Genomic DNA, 22,194 nt, shown 5'->3' with positions numbered 1-22,194 from the left:
ACAAACATTTACAGTTTATGTTTAAGATGTCTAACTGTTTGCCCTATGGCGACGCCCGCTGAAATAGGAGATCTTACGTGGGTCGTGGCTTGCACGCGTCGTCGCACTTTTTGGGGGTGCCGCGACGAAGCGCGTGAGGGGTGCGAGGGCGATGGGAACCCCGGTGGCGCTGCAGATATTCGTGGCCGCGGCCAAGGCAGTGGTGAGGGTGTTCATCATCGCCGCGGTGGGATGCTGGGCCCGGCGTAAGGAGCTGCTCGACGCGGACACCGCGCGGGTCATGTCCAGGCTCAACGGAGCCATCTTTCTGCCGTGTCTCTTGTTCACGGTGCTCGGGAAGGCGGTCAAGGCGGAGCAGCTTCAGAACGTGTGGCTGCTGCCCATCGCCGCGGCGGTTCACATATTCTCCGGATGGGTGCTCGGCAAGGGCGTGTGCCGGGCGTTCGACGTGCCGAACGAGTTCCGGGGCCCCCTCGTCGCGGCGGCATCCTTCGGCAACACGTTCGCGCTTCCCATCGTGTTGCTGGACGCCATCATCGGCTCCGGAAACAAGGTCGGGAATGTGCAGTTCACGCGGGAGGACAACGCGGCGATGGTTCTCTACCTCTCCGCGTACATGACCGTGCTCACGGTGCTGATGTGGACGCTGGGACCCGTGTGGATGAAAGGCGAGGACCGCCTCGGCGTCGACGAGTCCTTCGAAGAATCCCTCGACGAATACCCCGCCCTCGAGGGAGGTCCACCACGGTCGCCGACGGACGGCCCATCGGTAAGGCCCATCGGTAAGGCCCGGTCGGAGAGCAGGGTGGACCTGCTCGAGCTCGAGCTCGCGGACGGCGGGTCGGGGTCGTCGGCTGGGGACAGAGCCGGCGCGAGCCGGGCGGATCCGGAACGAAAGCTTTTCGCGAAAAAGTCGTTCTGGCGCCGGTGCGCCGCCGCGTTGGCGCCCGCGGCGAACGTCAACCAGCTGGCGGCGGTGCTCGGTATTCTCGTGGGCCTCACGTCGCCGCTGCGAAGGGCGCTGTTCGACGAGGACGGCGCGTTGTACGTCTTGGGCTCCTGCGCCGAGCTCGTCGGCGCGGCGGCCATCCCGCAGGTGATCATCGTCCTGGGCGCGTCGCTGGCGAAGGGGCCGGACCACTCGCTGTGCGACAGGCGCACCGCCGTGGCGTTGGGGTTCGGGAGGCTGGGCGTGCTGGCCATCTTGAACGTGGGGACGTACTACTGCCTGCGGGCGGCGATCCCGGCGGCGGCGGTACCGGCGAGCAAGGCTTTCTGGCTGACTTTTTTGGTCGAGGGGGCGACGCCGACGGCGAACAACATGATGCTCCAGGTGCAGATGTACGGCAGCAAGCGGGCGGCGGGCGGGATCGGCGCGTGCATCTTCTGGCAGTACGCCATGGCGCCGGTGGTGCTGACGGGGACGATATCGCTGTTCCTCGCCATAATCTAGCCTTTAGCCTTTGAGACGCGGCGCCGGATATGGAAAAGTACACCGCCGGGAACGAAAAAGTTGTTTGTCATGCGGACCTCATGCTTCGCTGGCGATTCACACGATCTTCCGATTGCCCTAGCTTTGGGGTAAAAATTTGGCCCGGTAAAAAAAAGGGGGATGCTAACTGTTTGCCTGTGCTGGACTCGGCCACCAAACGGGGGGATCTCGGATAATCGAGTTAGTGGTGAAGATCTTTCGAAGACAAGTCACCCTTTTATGACTGGGAAAGCGTGACATCGAGGTTATACTCCACCGAGCGCTGAACCGATCGCCCCACCGGCGTCGCAGCAAACCATGTCTTCCGCCTCCATGCTCGCCTCCTCCGTCGCGGCCCCCGCCGCGACCCGCTTCGGCAAGAAGGCCCAGGGCGTCTCCGCCCGCAAGGCCATCTCCCGCGTTCCCGTCGGCGGCCACAAGGTTCAGGTGAGATTATTATCGTCTCGGCTCCGGATTTCCATCCATCCCCCCCGGCCGACGTGTCGCCGCCGCGCGGCTCGGTGGCCCGCGCCGCGCGCCGCGGACGGGCGATCGCGCGTCGTTTTAACGTCGTCGTCGTGGTCGCGCGGTGCCTCGGTCGGATCCCCGCCCGCGTGACGCGGCTGCGGCCGACCCCCCGCCCGCCTGCCCGAACCTCGCCCCCGCGTATCCCCCGATATCTCGATACGTCGGCGGATAAGTTCCTCGGGACCGCGGAGGATCGTCCCCGCCGCGCGCGCGCTTCCGGTCCGCCGCTCGCCCCCGCGCGCCCCGTTCGCGCACACGCAGTTCCTGACGTATTCCCCTCGTCCGTCGCCCATCATCAGACCAAGACCCAGGCTGCGTTCGTCGTGTCCGCCTCGGGCGCCAAGAAGACGGCCATCGTGACCGGCGCCTCCTCCGGCCTCGGCCTCTACACCGCCAAGGCTCTCGTCGAGCGCGGCGATTACTTCGTCGTCATGGCGTGCCGCAACGTCGCCAAGGGCCAGGAGGCGGCCAAGCAGCTCGGCTTCGCGGCCGACAGCTACGAGGTGATGGAGCTCGAGCTTGGCGACCTCGCCAACGTCCGCAACTTCGTCAAGAAGTTCCGCGGCAAGAAGTACGCCAAGTCGCTCCAGTCGCTCATCTGCAACGCCGCCATCTACTACCCCAACGCCGTGACCCCCACGTACACCAAGGACGGCTTCGAGGAGACCGTCGGCGTCACTCATCTCGGCCACTTCCTCCTCGCCAACCTCATGCTCAAGGACCTCGTCGGAGCCCAGGACATGGGCATCGACAAGCGCCTCTGCATCGTCGGCTCGGTCACCGCCAACACCAACACGCTCGCGGGCCAGGTGCCGCCGCGCGCTAACCTCGGAGACATGTCCGGCCTCGCCGCGGGCCTCAACGGCGATCGCAACGCCAACGCCATGATCGACGGCGATCGCTTCATCGGACCCAAGGCGTACAAGGACGCCAAGCTGTGCAACATCCTCACCGTCAAGGAGATGTCCAACAGGTGGCACGAGCAAACCGGGGTGACCTTCTCCACCATGTACCCCGGCTGCATCGCCGACACCCCGCTGTTCCGCAACCACACCCCGGTGTTCCGCTTCCTCTTCCCGCTCATCCAGAAGTACATCACCAAGGGCTACGTCACCATGCAGGAGGCTGGCGGCCGCCTCGCCTCCGTGGTGTGCGAGCCCCAGTACACCACGTCTGGCGCGTACTGGGCGTGGAAGGGTGGCGGCGACCAGCTCTGGGACAACTACTGGGACAACTCCAACCGCACCGAGGCTTTCGACAACAAGCCCTCGAAGGAGGGCGGCGACATGCAAAAGGCGAAGGAGATGTTCGACATGTCCGTCCAGGCGGTCGGCCTCAAGGCTGGCGAGCTCGGCCCGGGTTCCTTCCGAGCGGGCTCCGGCGGCGGCCCGTCGCTCCCGAACCCCTTCAAGGCTCTCGCCGGCGCCAAGTGAGCGGCTTGGTTTACCCCCGCGCGAGTGTAGTGTCGGGGCTCGGACCGGGAAATCAGGCTTGATTTCGACATGATGCGCGCGACGGAGCCGGGGAGGGCCCCATCCGGCGCGCGCCGTGCAAGTGAGCGGACCGCGCGCGAGGCGGTGGCTGGATCACCCCGCCAAAAGTTTGGACGCGCCGGAGGTTTCGCTCCAAGATGTAATATGTTCATACGAGTACGAGTTAAGTTCCGCTCGGCTCCTAGTAGTCTCTCTAAAACTCGACCACCTTGGTCTTCTTCGCCTTCTTCTTCTTGTCCTTCGCGTCCTTGTCCTTCGCCGGTTTCTTCCCGCGGTCCCTGAGCACCGTCTCGCCGTCCTCGCCTCGTTCCCAATGCAATCCGCGGACATCCACCTCCTCGTCCTCCTCCCCGTCCCCCCCCCGTTCGTCGTCGTCGTCGTCGTTCTCCTCCTCCGTCGGGTGCCCGAGGTCGTCCAGGGTGAAGTCGTCCAGGTCATCGCCGCCGTGTCGCTTGTTCGCGTCCCCGAACTTCGTCTTCTTCGGCGCGGGTTCGGGAGCCGCGGCGGCGACGTCGTCGTCGTCGTCGTCGGCTTCCTCCACCTTTGGCCTCTTGTATCCGTAAGGGTGGGGGCACTGCGCGGCGACGTGACCCTCGACGCCGCACCTGACGCACTTGCCCTTCGCCGGACAGTCCTTCGCGAGGTGGTCGGTGCCCTTGCAGATCTTGCACGCGCCGCCGTTGATGTAGATGCCCTGGCTGTTCTTCGGGCAATCTCGGACGAGGTGTCCGGTCTCGCCGCAGACGAAGCAGTTGGCGAATTTGTAGTTGGTCCACGGCTCCTTGCAGTCGCGCGCGGGGTGCTCCTTGCTTCCGCAGTTGTAGCAGATCTTGTCGCCCCGCGCGCCGCCCTGCGCGCCGCCCTTCTTCACGCGGCAGTCGCGGAGGGAGTGTCCCACGCCCCTGCACCCGAAGCAGATGAGCTTCGACTTCCAGATGCCGCCGTCTCTGGAGCCTCCCGGGAAACGGGCGCCGCCGCCCGGTCCTTCGCGGTCGCCCTTACCCTGCTTCTTCAGCGGGTTGCCGTACTTGCGCTTCTTCCAGTCTTTCTTTTGTGCGGCATCTTTGAACTGCTTGCCCATGGCGCGCTTGAGGCCGTGAGGGGCCTGCCGCGGCGCGCTCAAGAGTGCCGGCCGCCACGGAAAGCCGTCTCGGAAAAGTTCGTGCGCGAGTCCTGTCAGCCGTGGGCAGTGACAGGAGCAGGTGAGAGCCGAGCTTCCTGATGTTGACCGCCACAACAAGGAGGCGCGATGGAGGTGACTGAGGATATCCCCAAGCCCGAGCGCGATGCGCGACTATACCGCCGCATCACTTTCCCTAACGGCCTCGAGGCGCTGCTCATCAGCGATCCCAGCCTGGTGCGCGCCCTCCCCATCCCGACACTTCCCCGGGTGATGATTATGATTCAACCGTCGGCGGCGGCGGGGCGCTCCAGATCTGTCGGTCCTCGCCCCAACCCCCGCGAACCCCGCGCATCGACTGACCCACATTACCGATCCACATCCGCAGGCGGGCATGAAAACCCCGGAGGACGGCGACGAGGATCCAATGGACGACGACGCCGGCTCGGACGGCTCCCACGACGGCGATGACTCGGACGGCGACGACGATGAGGAAGATGGGGACGAGGATGGAGACGAGGAAGATAAGGAAGACGGTCCGGGCGCTGGCATGAAGCTCGCGGCGTGCTCCGTCGACTTCGACGTCGGTTTCTTCTCCGACCGCGCCAGCGGCTTCGAGGGCATCAGCCACTTCCTCGAGCACATGGTGTTCATGGGCAGCGAGAAGTTCCCGGGCGAGAATTACTTCAGCGACTGGCTCGCGCAGCACTGGGGATCGGAAAACGCGATGACCGACTCGGAGCAGACCACGTTCTACTTCGAGTGCCACCCCAAGCACCTCAAAGAGGGTCTGGACATCTTCTCCGGGTACTTCCTCAACCCGCTCATCAAGATGGACGCCGTGGAGCGGGAGGTGACGGCGGTTGAGAGCGAGTTTGAGCGAGTGACCAACAACGACGCGTGCCGACTGGAGGCCATCATGGGCCACTGCGCCGCGGAGGGGCACCCGTTCGGGGTTTTCGGCTGGGGTAATCGCGCGTCGCTGACGCAGTCGGAGCTGTGGAAGCAGGGGAAGATCCGGGAGAGCCTCCTGGGGCACTGGCGCAAGCACTATCACGCCGGGCGGATGTCCATCTGCCTTCTGGGAGAGCAGGATCTGGACACGCTCCAGTCGTGGGTATCGGAACTCTTCTCGGACATGCGAAACGACGGCGAGGCCAAGACGGATTACGTCTCCGCCGGCTCCCCGTATGCCGGCCAGCTGCCGCTGATCGTCAACACCACGCAGGTTCGGGAGGGAAAGCAGCTGGACCTCGTGTTCACCATCCCCGCGGGTATCAAGCGTCGGTACCGGAAAAAGTCGGTAGAGTACGTCGAGGAACTCATCGGCCACGAAGGTGCCGGGTCCCTGTTCGCGACGTTAAAGCTCCGCGGGCTCGCGGACAGGATCTCCGCGGGCGTCGGCAGCGGCGGGCTCGCGGATAATTCCGTCTGCAGCCTGTTCACCGCCACCATCCGGCTCACCGACGAGGGCTTTGAACGCGTCGACGAGGTTATCTCCCTGTTCTTCCAATACGCCGAGATGATGCGACGCACGGGGCCGCAGGAGTGGTCCTGGCGCGAGAACAGAGCCCTACGCAAGATCGAGTTTCGGTTTAAAGAGGAGGAGGGCGCCGCGGAGTACACCGAGATGCTCGCGATGACGATGCGAAAGCACAGCCGCGAGGACTGTCTCGCCGGCGATTACCTCTACGACGATTACGATCCTACCGAGATATCCACCGTGCTCGACGCGATCGTGCCCTCGAAGTGCCTTTACATCGTCTCGAACAGCGAGTTCGACGCGGAGCAGCAGGGGGTCGAGCGGGAGCGATGGTTCAACGTGCCGCTCGTGCGAACGTCGGTTGACGCTGCGAAAATCGCTTCGTGGGAAGCCGCGGACCCGGACCCGGCGTTGACCTACCCTCCGCGTAACGTCTTCATCGCCGAGAGTTTCGACATCAAGGGCGGGAGCAAGTCCAGGGCGGGGGGTGCGGACGTTCCCGCGCCGCTGGTCGTGCCGCCGGAGATTGTGCACGAGTGCGGGGTTATGCGGCTGTGGCACAGGCTCGACGACAGGTTCGACCAACCGAGGGTCAACGCGTATTTTCACGTCACGTTACCGGCGATTGACGCCACCCCGGAGGCGTACGTCAGCGCGGACATGCTGACGCTGTGCGTCCACGACAGGCTACAGGACACGGTTCGGTATCCCGCGGAGCTGGCGAGCCTCAACGCGGGGCTGGACGTGGTGGGTCAGCACACCATGCTGTCGCTGACGTTTGACGGATTCAGCGATAAGCTTCCCAACCTGGTCAAGGCGTACTTCGAGGCGGTCGCGGACTTCGAGGTGACGGACTCGAGGTTCGAGAAGATCAAGGAAAAGCGACTGAAGGACTTCAAGAACTACGGCCTGAAGCCCGGCCGGCAGGCTCGGAGCCTGCTGCACCAGCTGATGAAGGACAGGGAGGACAGCGAACTCGTGAAGATGGCTGCGCTGGAGAAGGTCACGCCCGCGTCGCTTCGGGAGTTTGTGCACGGGATCTGGTCCGCGGCGTCGCACGTCGAGGGCCTCATCGTGGGAAACGTCACCGCGGACGAGGCGCTGGCGATGGGGGCGGTGATCCGGGGCACCCTTCGCGGCGGTAAGGTGGAGCCCGATGATTTTCCCACCAGGCGGTGCACCGTCGTTCCCCCGGGCGACGCGAGGTTCGCGATTCCCACGCAAAACCCCGAGGAGGGCACCAACGTCGTGTACTGCTACTACCAGCACGGTCCGTCCACGCACGAGCTGCGCGCGATCGGTCTTCTCGCGCAGCAACTCATGTCCGAGAAGTGTTTCGACCAGCTGCGAACGAAGGAGCAGCTGGGATACGTCGCCAGCGCCGCGCTCGAGATTTTGTACGAGATTTGCGGGTTTCGAGTGATGGTCGAGAGCGCGTTTCACTCCCCGGCGCACGTCGAGGAGCGAATCAACGCGTTCCTCGAATCTTTTCCTCGAACGGTCGAAGACATGACCGACGAGGAATTCGTGAAGACCAGACGGTCGCTGGTCGACTCCGTGCTCACGATGGACGTGTCGCTCACCGCCGAGGCTGACCGCCACTGGACGCACGTCACGAACCAGAAGTACCAGTACTACCGCGGGCAGATCGTCGCCAGCATGATCGACAAGATCACGAAGGAGCAGGTCGTGGAGTGGCTGAAAGCTAACGTGGTGCCGACCGCGCCCAACGCCAGGCGGGTCACCATCTTCGTCCACGGCAAGAACCACCCGCTGGGCGACGACGGATCGAATCCCGGAGCGATGGGCCCGGAGGATGTGAAGCGGCTCAAGCAGCAGTGGGGCTTGCACCCGAAGCAGGGCGATCCCACGACGGTCCCGGAGCTGGAGGCGCCCCCGGAGGACGTGTGTCGGCTGACGAACACGGACGTCGCGGAGATTCTTCGGAGGAGGGAGGCGGTTTCGGCGGCGGCGAAGGGCGGGGCGGACGGGGCGCCGAAGAAGATGAACCAGTGGGCGCAGAGGATGGCGGACAGGTCGGCGTTCTGCGCCGCGGGGTGCCCGTGCCTCAAGCCCGGGTCGGGGGGTCCCTTCAAGATGCCCAGGCTCAAGAAGTAAGAGTCTCAGTCGTGTAACAGTTAACTCAAAATAACAATCTGGGGCAACCTGACGTGGCCACACGCCGATACCGCCCCACTCACGAGGGCGCCGATGACGACGACGTACACCCGCGCGGAGGTGGCGAAGCACGCGTCCGCCGATGACAACTGGATCATAATCGACGATACGGTCTACGACGTCTCGAAGTTCGCGCGCTTCCATCCCGGCGGGCGCGCCTTCATCGACGGCGTCGCCGGCCAGGATGCGACGAAGCAGTTCTACTCCTTTCACCGTCAGGACGTCCTCCGCTCGATGGCGGCCAAGTACGCGATAGGCACGATTGCGGATCCGCCCACCGGGAAAAAGGCGGTGGTCAAGCTCGCGCCCGGCGAGCTCTCCACCGTGCCTTACGCGGAGCCGTCCGCGTTTCAGGGCGTGCCCTCGCCCTACTATGACGACTCGCATCGGAGATTCCGACGCGACCTGCGGGCGTTCTTCGACACCGAGGTCATGCCCGACGCGGTCGCGAACGACGCGAGGGGCGTTCACCCATCGAAGGAGCTGTGGCGCAAGCTCGGCATGCGCGGCGTGCTCGCATGCCGCGTCCAGAGCGGCCCGTGGCTCAAGGACGTCGTCGAGAACTGCGGCGTCCAACTCCCCGGCGGCATCACGCCCGAGCAGTTCGATCCCTTCCACGAGCTCATCGCGCACGAGGAGTCGTCGGGGCGGCTCGGCGTACCGGGCTACGCCGACGGCATGGGCGCCGGGCTCGTCATCGGCCTACCCCCGGTGCTCCAGTTCGGCGAACCCGCCCTGGCGCGCAGGGTCGGCCGAGAGGTTCTCACGGGGGAGAAGCAGATCTGTCTGGCGATCAGCGGACCCGAAGCGGGTTCCGACGTCGCCGCCGTCGCGTGCGTCGCGAAACTGTCCGACTGTCGCACGCACTACCTGGTCAGCGGCGTCAAGAAGTGGATCACCAACGGCGTCTTCTCCGACTACTTCGTCACCGCCGTGGTGACCAAACCGGGGGGGCGCAAACCCGAGCTCAGTTTGATGCTCATCGAACGCGGCGAAGGCGTGGACACGAAACCCATCAAGACGTCGTATTCGCCGGCGGCTGGCACCGCGTACGTGACGTTTGAAAACGCGAAAGTACCGACGGGGAACGTGCTCGGAAAGATCGGCGAGGGGTTCAAGCTGATCATGCACAACTTCAACCACGAGCGCTGGTACATCGTGGCTGGCGCCAACAGAGCCAGCCGGCTCGTGGTGGAGGAGTGCCTGAAGTGGTCTGTACAGCGCGAGGTGTTTGGCGCTCGCTTAATCGATCAGCCGGTGATTCGGGCCAAGCTGGCGAGGCTGGCGAGCCAGGTGGAGGGGGTGCAGGCGTGGCTGGAGTCCGTGACGTTCGCCATGAAGCACACGACGCACGAGGAGCAGGCGGCGATGCTCGCCGGGCCCATCGCGCTGCTGAAGCACTTCTGCACGCGAGTCGCCAACGACGTCAGCGACGAGGCGTGCCAGATCTTCGGAGGCCGCGCCATCACGCGTACGGGGATGGGGCAGGTGGTGGAGCGGTTCCAACGGAGCGCCAAGTTCGCCGCGATCCTGGGTGGATCCGAGGAGGTCATGGCGGATCTGGGAGTGCGGCAGGCGATGCGGGCCATGCCCAACGCCAAGCTGTGAGCAGAGTGTTACGAAGACGTCCGAAGGTAACTCTTGATCTACTACGTGTTGGTTACTCAGTCGCGACGTCTACAGCTTGGCTCGCCGCTTGTTTCCCGACAACCTCTCGATCACCTTCCCGAGCGTCGCCTCAACCTCCGGCGTGCTCAGCATCGCCCACCCCCCGCTCGCCTCCTCCTCGATGTACGCCTCCCACGCCGCGGAGAACTCGCCGCGGACGTTCGCCTTGGTCGCGTGCCGAGCGCCGTCTGGCGTCTTGAGGAAACCCTCCATCGCCCTCGTGGCAGCCGGGATGAGCGCCGCGGCGGGTACCACCTCGTCGAGCAGGCCGAGCGCGTGGGCCTCGCTCGGCGCGAGCAGCTTACCGAGCTGCAGCGTGAGGTCCGCGCGGGCGGGATCGTTGGCACACGCGACGAACCTTCGCGCCCAGAACTTGGGCACCGGTATCCCCAGCGCCACCTCGTTCAGCCCGAACGTGCCGGTGTCGGACTGGACGCGGTAATCGCAGCACAGCGCCACGGCGCATCCTCCCGCGGGGCACGCGCCGCGGATGGCGCACACCGTCGCGAGCGGCGAGCGAAGCAGCCTGCACAGGAAAGTGGTCTGCGTGCGCCAGAACTCGCGGTATCGCGCCTCGGAGGTGGACGGGGCGTGAAGCTCCTTGATGTCGTTGCCCGCGGTGAAGATGTCTTTGCGCAGGGCGGACGCGAACACGACGCCGCGCACCGCCGGGTCCTTCTCCAGGGTCGTGAGCGCGTCAAGCAAGGATCTCCACAGGTCCAGGGTCATGGAGTTGACGGGCTCGGACCCCAGCCAGAGGATGGCGAAACCCTGGGGGTGTCGCTCGATCCTGACAGCGCCCGAGGCGCCCGTCGCGGCGAGCGCCATGGCACTCTGAGCGATCTGACGAGGCAACAACAGCAAACTCAATTATTCCAATGTGACGACGGCACCAACCCCAGTGCTGGAGCGCACCCGAGGGAGGGGTCGAGGGCGACCATGCGGTTCGGTCGTCACCTCAAGGAGCAGCAGATTCACGGCTACGAGAAGGATGTCATTCACTACGACACCCTGAAGAAGGCGATCAAGACGCAGCTGCTGGCGCGTTGGGGCATCAGCGACGACCACGCGGAGAGAAACGACCGGGGGCGAGACGACGATGTCGACTCCGTCGAGGAGGCGCTGTTGGAGAGCGCGCGCGCGGAGGACGGCGGCGAGAGCCACCGCGCCGCGTTCTTCGACGCGTTCGGGTCCGAGATTCGCCGCGTCTCCGAGCGGTACGACGCGACGTGCGCGCGCCTCCGCGAGAAGGTTGCCGCGCTGCTCGCCGAGGCGTCCAGACCCCCGGTGCTCGAGAACATGTCCGTCCTCGCCCCGGACACCCCGACCGGCCTCGGGACCGCGCACTCGCGCAGCCAGCACGATGACAGGGTCGACCGCGCGTTCCGCCACGTCTACCACGAGATCACCATCGCCAGGCACGTCGTGTCGCTCAACTACACCGGCCTGCGCAAGATCGCGAAAAAGTACCTGAAAAAATCGGCCAAGGCGGCGCACCTCCTGGCGCACGCGGTGGGGACGGACGAGCACGTGGTGGACGAGACGCTGCGGGACGAGACGCGCGAGCTGCTGAGCGTCATATCGGAGGTCACAGAGGCGATGGGTCACGCCAACGGCGGCGTCGGCGGCGCGGCTCGCGAAGATGAAGTCGGGCGCACAGCTGGCGTCGGAATCGGAATCGAGCGCGGCGCAGTCGGCGACGGCGACGGGGACGCAGCCGGCGGCGGGTCCGGCGGCGAGGGCGGGAACGTCGACTCCGACGACGACGGCGCGTCCCACCGACGACGCTCCGACGTCGAGTCCGGGTCCAGACGTCGAGCGGCGGCGCACGTAGCGGCTCACTCGCACCACTCGGGGAGCTTGCTCGGCAGCCCGAGCAGGACCATTTACCGCGCCTCCGCCGCCGCGGCGGAGGCTGACGTCCGCGAGCGGCTGCGCGAGCTCCCGTGCAACCGCGGCGACGAACCCGCCAAGTTGGAGACTGAGCTGGAGCGCGCGTACACGAAACTCCTGGGGCTGGACGAGGACGAGGCTTCGACGGGCGGCGGCGGCGGCGGGGGGGGCGGCGCGGACGTGGCCAGGCGGAGGCTGCGGCTGATCGAGCGTCCGGCGCCGCCCGCCGCCGGGCAGTTGAGCTCGTTCGCGTTCGGCGCGGGGGCGATCGCGGCGTTTGCGCTGCTCGTGATGTGGATCCAACCGGTCACCACCCGCGGCCACGACTGCCCGCGCTGCCTGCAGTACTTCCAGGCGAGCCTCCCCGCGTTCAGGCTCGCCGCGATACCCGTCGTGTGGCTGTGGTGCTGGGCCGGCGTGACGCGGGCGTGCGGCGCTCACTACATAAACTACCGGTTCCTGTTGGAGGTGAGCCTCGAGGAGGAAGCCGGGTGGCACTGGAACGCCGCGATAGCCGCGGTGCTTACCGCCGGATGGCTGACGGTCTTTGCGCTGTTCACCGCGTGCGTAAGGTTCGGGATCGACCCGCTGGTGCCGGGGAGCGACCTGTCCCCGGCGTACTACCCGCTCGGGCTGCTGGTCTTCGTGATTTTGATTTTGACGTTCCCGCCGTCGACCATCTTCGCGGTTGGTCGGACGGCGGCGAACAAGAGCGGCGGTTGGTCGTCGAGCGGTGACTCGAGCGGGGACTCGTTCGCGGCCAAGACTCGACGCGTGATGCGCATTTTCAACCCGAGGGCTCGCGCCAGCCTGCTGCGCAGCATAGCTCACATGGCCATCGCGCCCTTCGGCCCGCCGATTCGGTTTCGCGACAACCTCGTCGCCGACGTGGCGTGTTCCATGGTTCGTTGCCTGGTGGACGGCGTCACCACGGCGCGGTTTTTCTTCACCGGCGAGTACGAGAAGCGAAAACCGTCCCTCGCGGAGGATTTGGGTCCCACGAGCCCGGTGATCACCGCGATTCCGTACTGGATCCGACTGCAGCAGTGCGTGCGGCGCTTTTACGACAGCCAGCGGGGCAGCAGGGAGCGGATCGAGCACGTGATCAACGCGGGTAAGTACGCCACGTCGCTCGTGTCCATCGGGCTGGCGAGCGTCGGGAGGTACAGCGCCATCGACGGGCCTTTCTGGTCGGACCCCGGGCGCGTGGCGTGGATATCCTGCCTGTTCATCGGCGCGCTGTATTCCTTCGCCTGGGACGTCGTCATGGACTGGGGTTTGGTGGAGGTTTCTCTCGCGACGGACGGATCGAACGCGGAATCGACGCGTTGGCGGTTCCCGGTTTTCCCGTTGAAGATTCGTTGGAAGACGACGCGGGACCGGGTGTTTCGCTCCACTTGGTTCTACGCGTGGGCCATGTGCAGCAACCTGGTGGGACGCTTCGCGTGGGCGGTGACCATCACGCCGCACATGAACCGCGGGGTCTTCTTCATCTTCTCCGGCTTGACCAACGAGGGCCTGGCCACCTTGGTCGCGGTGGTCGAGTTGCTGCGCAGGGCGCAGTGGACGTTCCTTCGTCTGGAGAACGAGTACCTGAACAACGCGGCGCACTACAGGAGCGTGGTGGCGGCGCCCATGTTGCTCGACGACGCGTGGAGCGAACGATGGGACGCCGAGTGGAGGTTCGAGCGAGAGGAGGCGGAGGCGAGTCGAACAACCGCCGCGGTGTACGCGGTGATGGGGGCAAACGCGGGGATGGCGCTGGCGGTCATAGGGGTGTTCTACCTGGTGTACAGCGGGGACTTTTAATCGTAGACTACCTTACCGACGAAGAAAACCGGTGCGTGCGCGTCGACTTGGCGAGGACGCGGCGGACGGCGCGAGGCGTGGCCTGGCACGCTCGGAAATGAAAAAAAACAAAAAGGTTATCTGCGCGACCGGGAATTGAACCCGGGTCTCCACGGTGACAGCGTGGGATACTAACCACTATACTATCGCACATTGTAATCCCGGATTTATAACCCAGGGATAGTACAGGAAATCCGGTATGAGCCGGACTGACTGTGATGGTCAAATTCGCTCAGTTGAGCGAACGCTGTTCTTGCAGGAGTTGCAGGAGTTGTGCTCAGAAGAGCGTTTTGTGGGGATATAAACCTTTGCAGCGTTCCGCGATTTGACCCCTCCTGTTGCTGCTTTTCCCGGAAAATGTGGGTCGAGGCGATCGGTGAAAACAAGTAAACATCGGTCAACAGGTTGGAGTCGATCGATCGACGTCCCGGTCAATTCCCGTCTCCCCTTTCCGACAAACACATCTCGTTGGACCCCGAGTCGACACGTCGCAACCCCGACGCATCCGGCTCAAACACAACGCTGTGCGCACCTCCTAGGGCTCACAGTTTGTGAAGTCTTCCGAAGCTTCACTCGTCAACCCTTTGAAAGAGAAGATGTCGACCATGGCCATGGCGACTGTGTCCGTCGCGGCTCCCGTGCGCGCGACTGCCGGCTCCAAGGCGGCCAAGCCCGCCTTCATGGGCCGTGCTGCCGCCGGTAGCAAGGCGTCCCTCTCCGACGCCTTCTGCGCGATGTCCCTCGCCACCCCCGCGCGCAAGCAGGCCAACCGCGGCCTCAGCATCTGCGGTGAGTACGCATTCGGCGCAACGGCGGTGTCCGAGCGGTCCGGACGGCGTTATCCGGACCGCGAAGGGACCGCGCTTTTTTCCGGGATTGGAAACCCTACACCCTGTAGCGCCAGTGGAACCGAGGGGGCACGGGCGGTGAGGAGCGGGAATGGGACGGCTGGACATCGATGGATCGGGTCGAATCGACCGCGCATGCGCGCGCATCGAATCACCACGACGCCGGCGTTCCGTCCCACCCCGTTACTCTCCGTATCGTGCATCCCCGTTCGCCGCGGGTCGCCCCCTCCGCCCGGCGCCCCTCACCCATTTCTTATCCACTTCACCAGCCACTGACCTTTTCTTCCCAAACCCGCCAATCGCAGCCGCTGCCACCACTTCCGTGAACCAGGTCGGCTTCGTCACCCCTCCCTCCACCGGCGCCGCCGCGTGGGACGCCATCGTCGAGGTTGGCGGCTCCCAGCAGTTCGTCACCGAGGGCCGCTACTACGAGTGCCACTCGCTCAAGGGGGTTGAGCCTGGGTCCAAGATTGCGTTTGAGCGCGTCCTCGCGACCAAGGCTGGCGACGCTCCCACCTTTGGCGAGCCCTACGTCCCCGGCGCCAGGGTGGAGGCGACCGTGCTCGAGAACTTCAAGGACAAGAAGCTCATCGTGTTCAAGTACAGGCGCAAGAAGCACTACAAGCGCAAGAACGGCCACCGCCAGCCCATGACCCGCTTCCTCGTCACCAAGGTTGTCAAGCCCTAAGCTCGACGAACGCGAGTGGGTGAGGTGACGCGAATCTATTATTCTTTGGCTTCGAGGCGGGAGACTTACGGGGTGAGGAGGCGTGCCGGGGAGGCCCGCGGCACGACACGCGATTGTACTAGCAGCAGTGCGTCTTAGAGAGACTCTATTGTTCATAAAGGAGAGTGAATCCGACTGAAGACACTCGTCTCGCCGTCGCTTGCCAGAGGGACACCGACAATTTTTTTCAGTCTTTATGTAGGAGACGGTTGGCGGAAATCAAACCATTCGCCCCCGTGCCGAACGCAACAGGGGTCGCTCGACTTTCCTCCGACCCAGACCCCCGGCGAGGGACATGGCCGCCGTCGCAGCCATGACCGCGCGCATCGCGCATCGATCGGCGGCCGGGATACCGCGCGGAGGAACCACCGGGAGGCGCGCTCGCATCTCGGCTCGGAAACCCCCGCGTCGACCCCTCGCGCCTCCCGTCGCGGCCGACTCCGACGGCGGCTTCGGCGCGGGCGTCGCGACCGCCCCGGGTGAGAATCGCACCGATGCACTCGACGCCCACGTCCCCATCGACCGCTTCTACACCGGCCTCAGGCAGCTCCACGCCTCCCCGGACGTCTTCGTCGTCGACGATTTCGTCACCCCCGAGCAATGCGACTCCATCATCGCCGCCGCGTCGACGCGAGCCATGGACCAATCACCCGTCGTCTACGCCGGGTGGACCAACGACGTGGGCGACGTCATCAACACCGCCGCGAGGGGACCCGCGCTGTGGCTCGCGGCGCTCGTCACGATCGCCGCCGCCTCCGCCGACGGCCCCGGGCTCGGCGCCGGGATCGCCGGGGTGATCGCGTACGCCGGCGCCGTCGCGCTCGCCGGCGGCGTCGCCGTCGCGAACGTGAAACAAAAGGAGTCCGCGCTCAAGGCGCTGCGCACCAGCACGAGCTGCGCGCTGGACGGCGCGAGCGACGGCGAGCGCGCGTACGTGGCGGCCGCCGAGGCGCTGATGCCCGGGAGCGAATGCGCGAGCTTCGAGGCGCCGACGGTGATTCGGTACCGCCCGGGCCAGAGGCTGGCGCCTCACTTCGACGCGAACAGGGGCGCCGACGTCGAGGACGCGAACAGGGGCGGGCAGACGCTCGCGACGCTGCTGCTCTACCTCAACGACGTCGACGCGGGAGCCGGCGGGGTGACGAGGTTCGGGCGTTTGAACCTCGAGGTGACGCCGCGGAGAGGGCAGTGCCTGGTGTTCTTCCCAGCCGCGGAGGACGGGACGTTCGACGATCGCGTGGAGCACGAGGGGACGGAGGCGACGGAGGAGAAGTGGATCTGCAGGATATGGAGGCACGAGCGGGAGGTGCCGCCCCCGTTCGGGTTGCCCGTCGGGTACCGGCCGCGGTAGTCTCTCTCGTCTCTCTCGTGTAGTCTATAAAACGAAAGTGTACAAGTAGTCTAGTCTACAAACGAGGGTCATCAGGCCAACACCTCCAGCGACGTGGAAACCTAAAACCTTTTCCGAGAGGGTCGCCGCCCACTCGTTCGTCAGCACGAGATGGCCGCCGCGTTCGCACAGGCTTCCGCGACGTCGCGCGTCGCGGCGCCGCGCCCGTCCGCCGGCGCGCAGCGTCCCGCGCGCACCTCCGCCCCCGGCCGATGCCGCCGCGTCGCTCCCACCACCACCCCTCGACGCGGCGAGCATGCTCGAATGCGCGCGGAGTTTGCCGAGATCGACGCGGACGCCGAGACGGCGCCCGGCGGCGTCGCGGAGGGCCGCTTCGGCCCCGACGCCATCCTCCTCGCGGGCTTCGACGCGGCGGGCACCAAGGCGTGGCGCAAGCAGCTCGACGACGTGGGCGCCGACATGGTCCGCCTCGTCACCGCCACGCAGGACATGATGTCCGGGACCCTCGGCGAGGCGCTGGAGACCGTCCAGGCGGACGCCGCCGCCGTGGCCACCGCCCCGGACGTCCCGCGGATGATGTTCTTCTCCGGCATGGTGGGCGGCGAGATCATGCAGCTCGTGGATCTCTGGACGCAGATGGACGTCGGCGGGTGCATCTTCGCCTGCGCGGTGCCAAACAACTGGGACGGACGGCTGGACGAGCTCGTCGTGGAGATCTCCGAGGATCACCAGATGATGATGGAGCGGGAGGCGACGGGACAGGGCGTGCCGGAAGAGGAGGAGTTCACCGAGTACAAGGCGGAGAGTGTCAAGAACAGGGCGTGAGGGGAGGGTTCGCGGCGACTGAAATTGTAAATCTAAACACTGCTGAGAGGAGTACGCGTCTCACCATCGACCCCTGCCCTTTCCTCTGCCCTTTCCTCTGCCCTTTCCTCTGCCACCGCCGCCACCGCCGCCGCCCTTGTTCGCCCAACCTCCACGCTGACCGCCACCGCCTCCGAACGACTTGGCCGGGGGCTTGAACGTGGGTGTGGGCGGCCTGTCGATGTAGTATCCTAACCCCTTCGGACCCTTCTTGAACGCGTAGCCTTTCTTCGCGCCCTGGAACTTGTTGGCAGCCTGGAAGTCGGCGAGCTCGCGGGGGATGCTGAACACGCTGCTCTTCTTCGCGGGCTCCGAAGCCTTTTGCTGCTGCTTGTTGCCACCCTTGGGCGCCTTTTTGTCCAGGTAATAACCGACACCCTGCTTATCCTTTCGGAAGTAGTAACCGGGCTTGGCTCCGTTGAACTTCTTTGAGGCGATGAAGTTGGCGGCGGGCGCATCGCTCTTCGTCCCCCCCTGTGCGCCGCCAGCCTTGGACGACGACGACCGTGGCGCGTTCTTGTCGACGTAGTACCCCAGGCCCTGTTTCCCTTTGGTGAAGTACATGCCAGGTTTGGCGCCGGTGAATTTCTTAGCCGGGATGAAGTCTGCGTCTGGCGCGGGTCCACCCTTGGACTTCTTCTTAGCAGCGGGCTCGGGGTCCTCCTCGGGGTCGACGTCCTTGCGCTTCTTCGTAGACTTGGTTGGCGGCGGCGCGGGCTCGGGTTCCTCCTCGGAGTCCTCCTCCTCCTCGGAGTCCTCTTCCTCCTCGGAGTCCTCAGAGTCCATCTCCTCGTCGTCCTCCTCGGAGTCCTCGGAGTCCATCTCCTCGTCCTCCCCGGATACGGACACGTCATCCTCGTCTCCGGATTCCATCTCCTCGTCCTCCTCGTCGCTCTCGTCGCTCTCCTCCTCCTCCTCCTCGTCCTCCTCGTCGCTCTCCTCCTCCTCCTCCTCCTCCTCCTCCTCCTCCTCCTCCTCCTCTTCTTCCTCCTCGCTCTCCTCGTCCTCTTCCTCCTCCTCTTCTTCCTCCTCGTCGTCTTCGCCCTCGGGAGCCTTGGCGAATTTGTCCCTCTTGAGCCCGTTGTCGCCGCCCTCGCCGGCGAGAGCCTCGCCAACCTTCGCGAGCACCTCGAGGTTGGGATCCACGAAGTGCCCGCCGCGCCGTAACAGCCGCACGAGGTCCGGGGCGATCGGCGCCATGTTACGCGTGAAGAAAGAGAGCGCCGCGCCCTTCCGCCCGCTCCTCCCGGCTCGTCCGACCCGGTGCGTGTACTGCTCCACGCTGCCGGGCATGTCCCAGTTGACGACGTGTTCGAGCCCCGTGATGTCGAGACCTCGCCCCGCGACGTCCGTGGCGACGAGCACCGGGGACTTACCGCTCTTGAAGTCCTTGAGCGCCTGGTCCCTGCGCTCCTGCTTGAGCTCGCCGTGCAGCGTGCACACCTTCTCGCCGTGCCGTTTGAGCAAGTCGCCGACAAAGTTAACCGTCTTGATCCTGTTGGCGAAGACCAGCACGCGGCTCTTGCTCCGCCCGTCGTTCTTCCTGAGCTCGGTGATGTGCTTGAGCAACTTCCTGCCCTTCTTGTGCTCGGCGCAGACGTGCACGGTCTGGTCCACGTTGAGGTCCCCGGCGGCGACGCCGTCGCCCTTACCCCCCGCGGCGACGGCCACCGTCGCCTCGCTGGATCGCTTACCACCTTCCGCGCTCTTATCCGCCGCCTCGATCTTGACGATGGCGGGCTTCGGCGCGAGCCAAGCCTTTGCGACCGCGCGAACCCCCTTGGGGAACGTGGCGCTGAACATCAGCGTCTGTCGGCCGGGCCTCTTGCCCATGCCGGGTTCAGCCGCCGATTGGTTCGATCGGCTCGCGGATCTTTCGTCGCGTTCGTTGACCGGGAGAGCCTCGCGGATCTGCTCGAGCTGCTCCGCGAACCCGAGCGCGAGCATACGATCCGCCTCGTCCAGCACCAGCAGCCTGGCCCGCTCCAGGCCGAGCGCGCCGGTGCCCATGACCGCGAGCAGCCGCCCGGGGGTGCCCACCACAAGCGTCGCCATCGACGTTGGCTGCGCGAGCTCATCCTCCTGTTCGCTCTGCGACGCCCCGCCGTACACCGCGACGCACCGCACGGGCGCCGCGCGCTTCAGTTTGTTGCACACGGACGCGATCTGCTGCGTGAGCTCGCGCGTCGGCGCGATGACGAGCGCGGAGGGCCGGCCGGGGGGATCGCGCTTTTTCCTTGGGTTATCCCTGGCGTCGCGCATCGCAAACTCCACCGCGGGGAGGAGGTAGGCGAGGGTCTTGCCGGAGCCCGGGGGCGCGATGCCGAGGACGTCGCGGCCCACGCACGCCGGCGGCCAGCACTCTCGCTGCACGGGCGTCGTTCGCTTGTGCCCCAGGGTCTTGAGCGCGTCCGTGAAGTAGTCGGGCACGCCCGCCTCGTCGTCCACCGCGTCGTCGGCGTCTTCGGACTCGGACTCGGTGTCTGAGACGTGGTCGCCGTCGCCGTCGCGCTCCTCTTCCTTCTTGTATCGTCGCACCTTGGATAGAGATTTGGCGGCGCCGGGGACCTTCTTGGCGGCCATCTTCTCCCTCAGCGCGCGCGCGGCAGCCTTGAGCTTCAGCGCCTTTTTCTTCTCGCGCAGCGCGGCGGCGGCGGCCATCTCGTCCTCCTCGCGGAGCTTCGGGGGCAGCGGCGGGGGCTTGGCGCACATCCCCCGCTGCTTACGGGGCACCGTCTTCCCTCCACGGATCCTGCGGCCGTCCTCGGTCTTCTGGGACATCCGCTTGCTCTGCTTCTTGGCCGCCTTGCGCTGCGCGAAGTCGACCCCCATGGCTGCCTTTGTGGAAATCAGCGGCGGCGGCGGTGCGGGTGACGACTCTCGAGCGGTGGCTTCAAGCGGTGGGACCCGACGCGGGTTCGCGGCCTGACGCGTGCGGCGGAGGGCACTTCGAGAGTGCTCCCGAGCTCGCGCGGGGGGCGTGACCGATACAGGGGTGGGTGGGCTGCTGTGTGAAGCCTACGGGCGGCGGTGAGGCTGTCAGCTGCAGTAACTGCCGGCTCTCAATCTGCTGCTGTGGTGACGTCCGTCCAAAAATAACCAACGGAGAGGCCGGAAGCGCCGCGGAGCCCACATCGGAGGTGCACTCTTACCACCGGGGCCGAGCGCCGAGCTAGTTCGAGGCCGTCGATCGTGCTGCATGCCTGCGTTGACGCGTGATATCGATCCCGTGACGGCGTGAGGCGCCTGGAGGCTGGGTGACGGGCGCGACGCTTGAAGCTGCGAATGGAGAAATTTGGCGCGGGTGAGGATGAAGGTACCCCTTGGAAGTGGCGACCGCCGCTGCGCGTGATGGCGAGCCCGGGGATGCACTCTCCGGCGGGTTTCCGGTCCCCCATGCGAATGGTGGCGGTGGAAAAGACGTATTCGTCTTTCCCCGCGGTGCTTCCCTATCACACCCCCGCGTCCGTGGCGTCACGCCGCGCGCTCGTATCGCGAGACGAGCGTGCCGACTGGGAGGGGGGGCGTTCCTCGGCGGCGACGGTGGGGGGCCCGGAGGCGACGGCGACCGGACATCGCCCCGCTCGACGTCCACCCGCGGTCGCGATGGCGCCGAGAGTGTTACAGCTCGCCGCCACCACCGCCGCGGAGCTCCGACGCATCGACGCGATGTGCGCAGTCTCGACGGAACGCCTCTCGACGGAGACGCCCGCGATTCGTCGAGCGAGGCTCGCGAACGTCGGCCCGAGCGCGCTCATCAACGCGGAGGAAACCAGGGCGACGCTCGAGGCGACGGCGGCACGGCGAGTGCACGAGGCGGCGACGCGAATCCAGACCGCGTTCAGGGGCCACAAGACGCGACGATGGTTCAGGGGCCACAAGACGCAACTTGAGAGCGCCCGCGTCGTCGAAGCGGAGCTCGCGGCGGCGACGACGCTGGCGCCGCAGCTCGCCAAGCTCGCGACGCAAGCGAAACGCCGACGATGGAAACTGGAGAAGGCGGCGAGGGACGAACGGTTCGATGTTCGCATGGGACCCGGGATGTCACCGGCGGCGAGGCGCATCGACCGCGAGCGTCTCGCCGAGGCGTTGCGCGTGTTTGAACAATCGAACAAATGCGTACTGTGCGAACAAACGGCGCCGCACTCCGCCGCCGAGTGCGGCGCCAACGACGGCGCCGGTCTTCCCCCCGGGGCGGACGACGTCTTTCGGTCTTTCGCCGCCGCACGTGCCGACGGGGGTGCCGACGGGGGTGCCGAGGGGGATGCCGAGGGTGCTCTTATCACCTCGGCTGGGGGTGCCGGGGGTGCTCTCGTTCGCGTCGACGATGTTCCGGGGTACGCGGCGATTTGTGAGATTGTTCGCCGCGCGGGCGCGTGGTCGCTGTGCGACGACGACGCGTTCGCGCGCGAGGCGGAAAATTTGCGCGCGGAGGCGACTGGAGGCGACTCGCACCTTCGAAGCCGACCGCCGCCGCTCGAGGCCAAGCTGGCGCTTGCGTATGGTACGGCTGGGGTTGAGGACGCGTGGACGCACGCGGACGCCGGGCTGGCGGACCCGGTGAACGATCGCGACGCAAAGGCCAACGCGACGTCCCTTCGGCTCGAGGCGAAGGGTTTGGATTCGTTTCCGAGGCTCGGACTGACGCCGCGCCTGAGGGAGCTCGTCGTCGCCAGGAACCAAATCGAGCAATTGCCGGAGACGCTCGACGAGTGGACGCCG

At 66.0% G+C, this 22,194-nt stretch overlaps 10 protein-coding genes across 10 annotated transcripts; 8 read left to right on the top strand and 2 right to left on the bottom strand.

The window, feature by feature from the left end:
* Positions 1–151: 151 nt before the first annotated feature.
* Positions 152–1,453, top strand: MICPUN_96967 (auxin efflux carrier family; the record flags this gene model as incomplete). Its single annotated transcript, XM_002500120.1, has 2 exons — positions 152–685; positions 827–1,453. The coding sequence occupies 2 exons, from the start codon at positions 152–154 to the stop codon at positions 1,451–1,453; spliced, it is 1,161 nt and encodes a 386-aa protein (XP_002500166.1).
* Positions 1,454–1,749: 296 nt separating this feature from the next.
* On the top strand, positions 1,750–3,432 carry PORA (light-dependent protochlorophyllide oxido-reductase chloroplast precursor; the record flags this gene model as incomplete). The annotated part of the gene is made up of 2 exons (XM_002500119.1): positions 1,750–1,918; positions 2,299–3,432. The coding sequence occupies exons 1-2, from the start codon at positions 1,790–1,792 to the stop codon at positions 3,430–3,432; spliced, it is 1,263 nt and encodes a 420-aa protein (XP_002500165.1). The 5' UTR covers positions 1,750–1,789.
* A 1,309-nt stretch (positions 3,433–4,741) lies between these two features.
* MICPUN_55952 (predicted protein) lies at positions 4,742–8,213 on the top strand (the record flags this gene model as incomplete). The annotated part of the gene is made up of 2 exons (XM_002500118.1): positions 4,742–4,849; positions 5,001–8,213. 2 exons carry the CDS (start codon positions 4,742–4,744, stop codon positions 8,211–8,213), a joined length of 3,321 nt encoding a protein of 1,106 aa, XP_002500164.1.
* A 93-nt stretch (positions 8,214–8,306) lies between these two features.
* On the top strand, positions 8,307–9,937 carry MICPUN_55953 (cytochrome b5-like Heme/Steroid binding fusion with acyl-coa dehydrogenase; the record flags this gene model as incomplete). The annotated part of the gene is made up of 1 exon (XM_002500117.1): positions 8,307–9,937. One exon carries the CDS (start codon positions 8,307–8,309, stop codon positions 9,879–9,881), a length of 1,575 nt encoding a protein of 524 aa, XP_002500163.1. The 3' UTR covers positions 9,882–9,937.
* MICPUN_55954 (enoylCoA hydratase/isomerase) lies at positions 9,889–10,773 on the bottom strand. The gene has a single exon (XM_002499635.1). It carries the CDS (start codon positions 10,767–10,769, stop codon positions 9,951–9,953), a length of 819 nt encoding a protein of 272 aa, XP_002499681.1. The 5' UTR covers positions 10,770–10,773; the 3' UTR covers positions 9,889–9,950.
* Positions 10,774–10,880: 107 nt separating this feature from the next.
* On the top strand, positions 10,881–13,643 carry MICPUN_55955 (predicted protein; the record flags this gene model as incomplete). Its single annotated transcript, XM_002500116.1, has 1 exon — positions 10,881–13,643. One exon carries the CDS (start codon positions 10,881–10,883, stop codon positions 13,641–13,643), a length of 2,763 nt encoding a protein of 920 aa, XP_002500162.1.
* A 573-nt stretch (positions 13,644–14,216) lies between these two features.
* On the top strand, positions 14,217–15,395 carry MICPUN_89975 (ribosomal protein L21). Its single transcript, XM_002500115.1, has 2 exons — positions 14,217–14,471; positions 14,836–15,395. Exons 1-2 carry the CDS (start codon positions 14,279–14,281, stop codon positions 15,216–15,218), a joined length of 576 nt encoding a protein of 191 aa, XP_002500161.1. The 5' UTR covers positions 14,217–14,278; the 3' UTR covers positions 15,219–15,395.
* A 157-nt stretch (positions 15,396–15,552) lies between these two features.
* MICPUN_55957 (predicted protein) lies at positions 15,553–16,608 on the top strand (the record flags this gene model as incomplete). The annotated part of the gene is made up of 1 exon (XM_002500114.1): positions 15,553–16,608. The coding sequence occupies one exon, from the start codon at positions 15,553–15,555 to the stop codon at positions 16,606–16,608; it is 1,056 nt and encodes a 351-aa protein (XP_002500160.1).
* Positions 16,609–16,758: 150 nt separating this feature from the next.
* On the top strand, positions 16,759–17,480 carry MICPUN_55958 (hypothetical protein; the record flags this gene model as incomplete). Its single annotated transcript, XM_002500113.1, has 1 exon — positions 16,759–17,480. The coding sequence occupies one exon, from the start codon at positions 16,759–16,761 to the stop codon at positions 17,431–17,433; it is 675 nt and encodes a 224-aa protein (XP_002500159.1). The 3' UTR covers positions 17,434–17,480.
* An 896-nt stretch (positions 17,481–18,376) lies between these two features.
* On the bottom strand, positions 18,377–19,914 carry MICPUN_67469 (predicted protein; the record flags this gene model as incomplete). Its single annotated transcript, XM_002499634.1, has 4 exons — positions 18,377–18,541; positions 18,601–19,119; positions 19,204–19,296; positions 19,366–19,914. Coding segments are annotated over 4 exons (1,326 nt in total), but the record flags the coding sequence as incomplete, so codon positions are not given.
* Between the last annotated feature and the right edge of the window lie 2,280 nt (positions 19,915–22,194).

Source organism: Micromonas commoda, chromosome 2 (genome assembly GCF_000090985.2).
Source record: "Micromonas commoda chromosome 2, complete sequence".
Taxonomy (NCBI): Eukaryota; Viridiplantae; Chlorophyta; class Mamiellophyceae; order Mamiellales; family Mamiellaceae; genus Micromonas; species Micromonas commoda.
This window is presented reverse-complemented; position numbering and strand designations above follow the sequence as displayed.

Bases quoted from the DNA above. Each gene is read 5' to 3' on its own strand.
- MICPUN_89975 (XM_002500115.1), top strand. From the start codon at position 14,279: ATGTCGACCATGGCCATGGCGACTGTGTCCGTCGCGGCTCCCGTGCGC. The intron at 14,472-14,835 runs GTGAGTACGCAT...CGCCAATCGCAG, and splicing joins CCGCGGCCTCAGCATCTGCG to CCGCTGCCACCACTTCCGTG.
- MICPUN_55954 (XM_002499635.1), bottom strand. From the start codon at position 10,769: ATGGCGCTCGCCGCGACGGGCGCCTCGGGCGCTGTCAGGATCGAGCGA.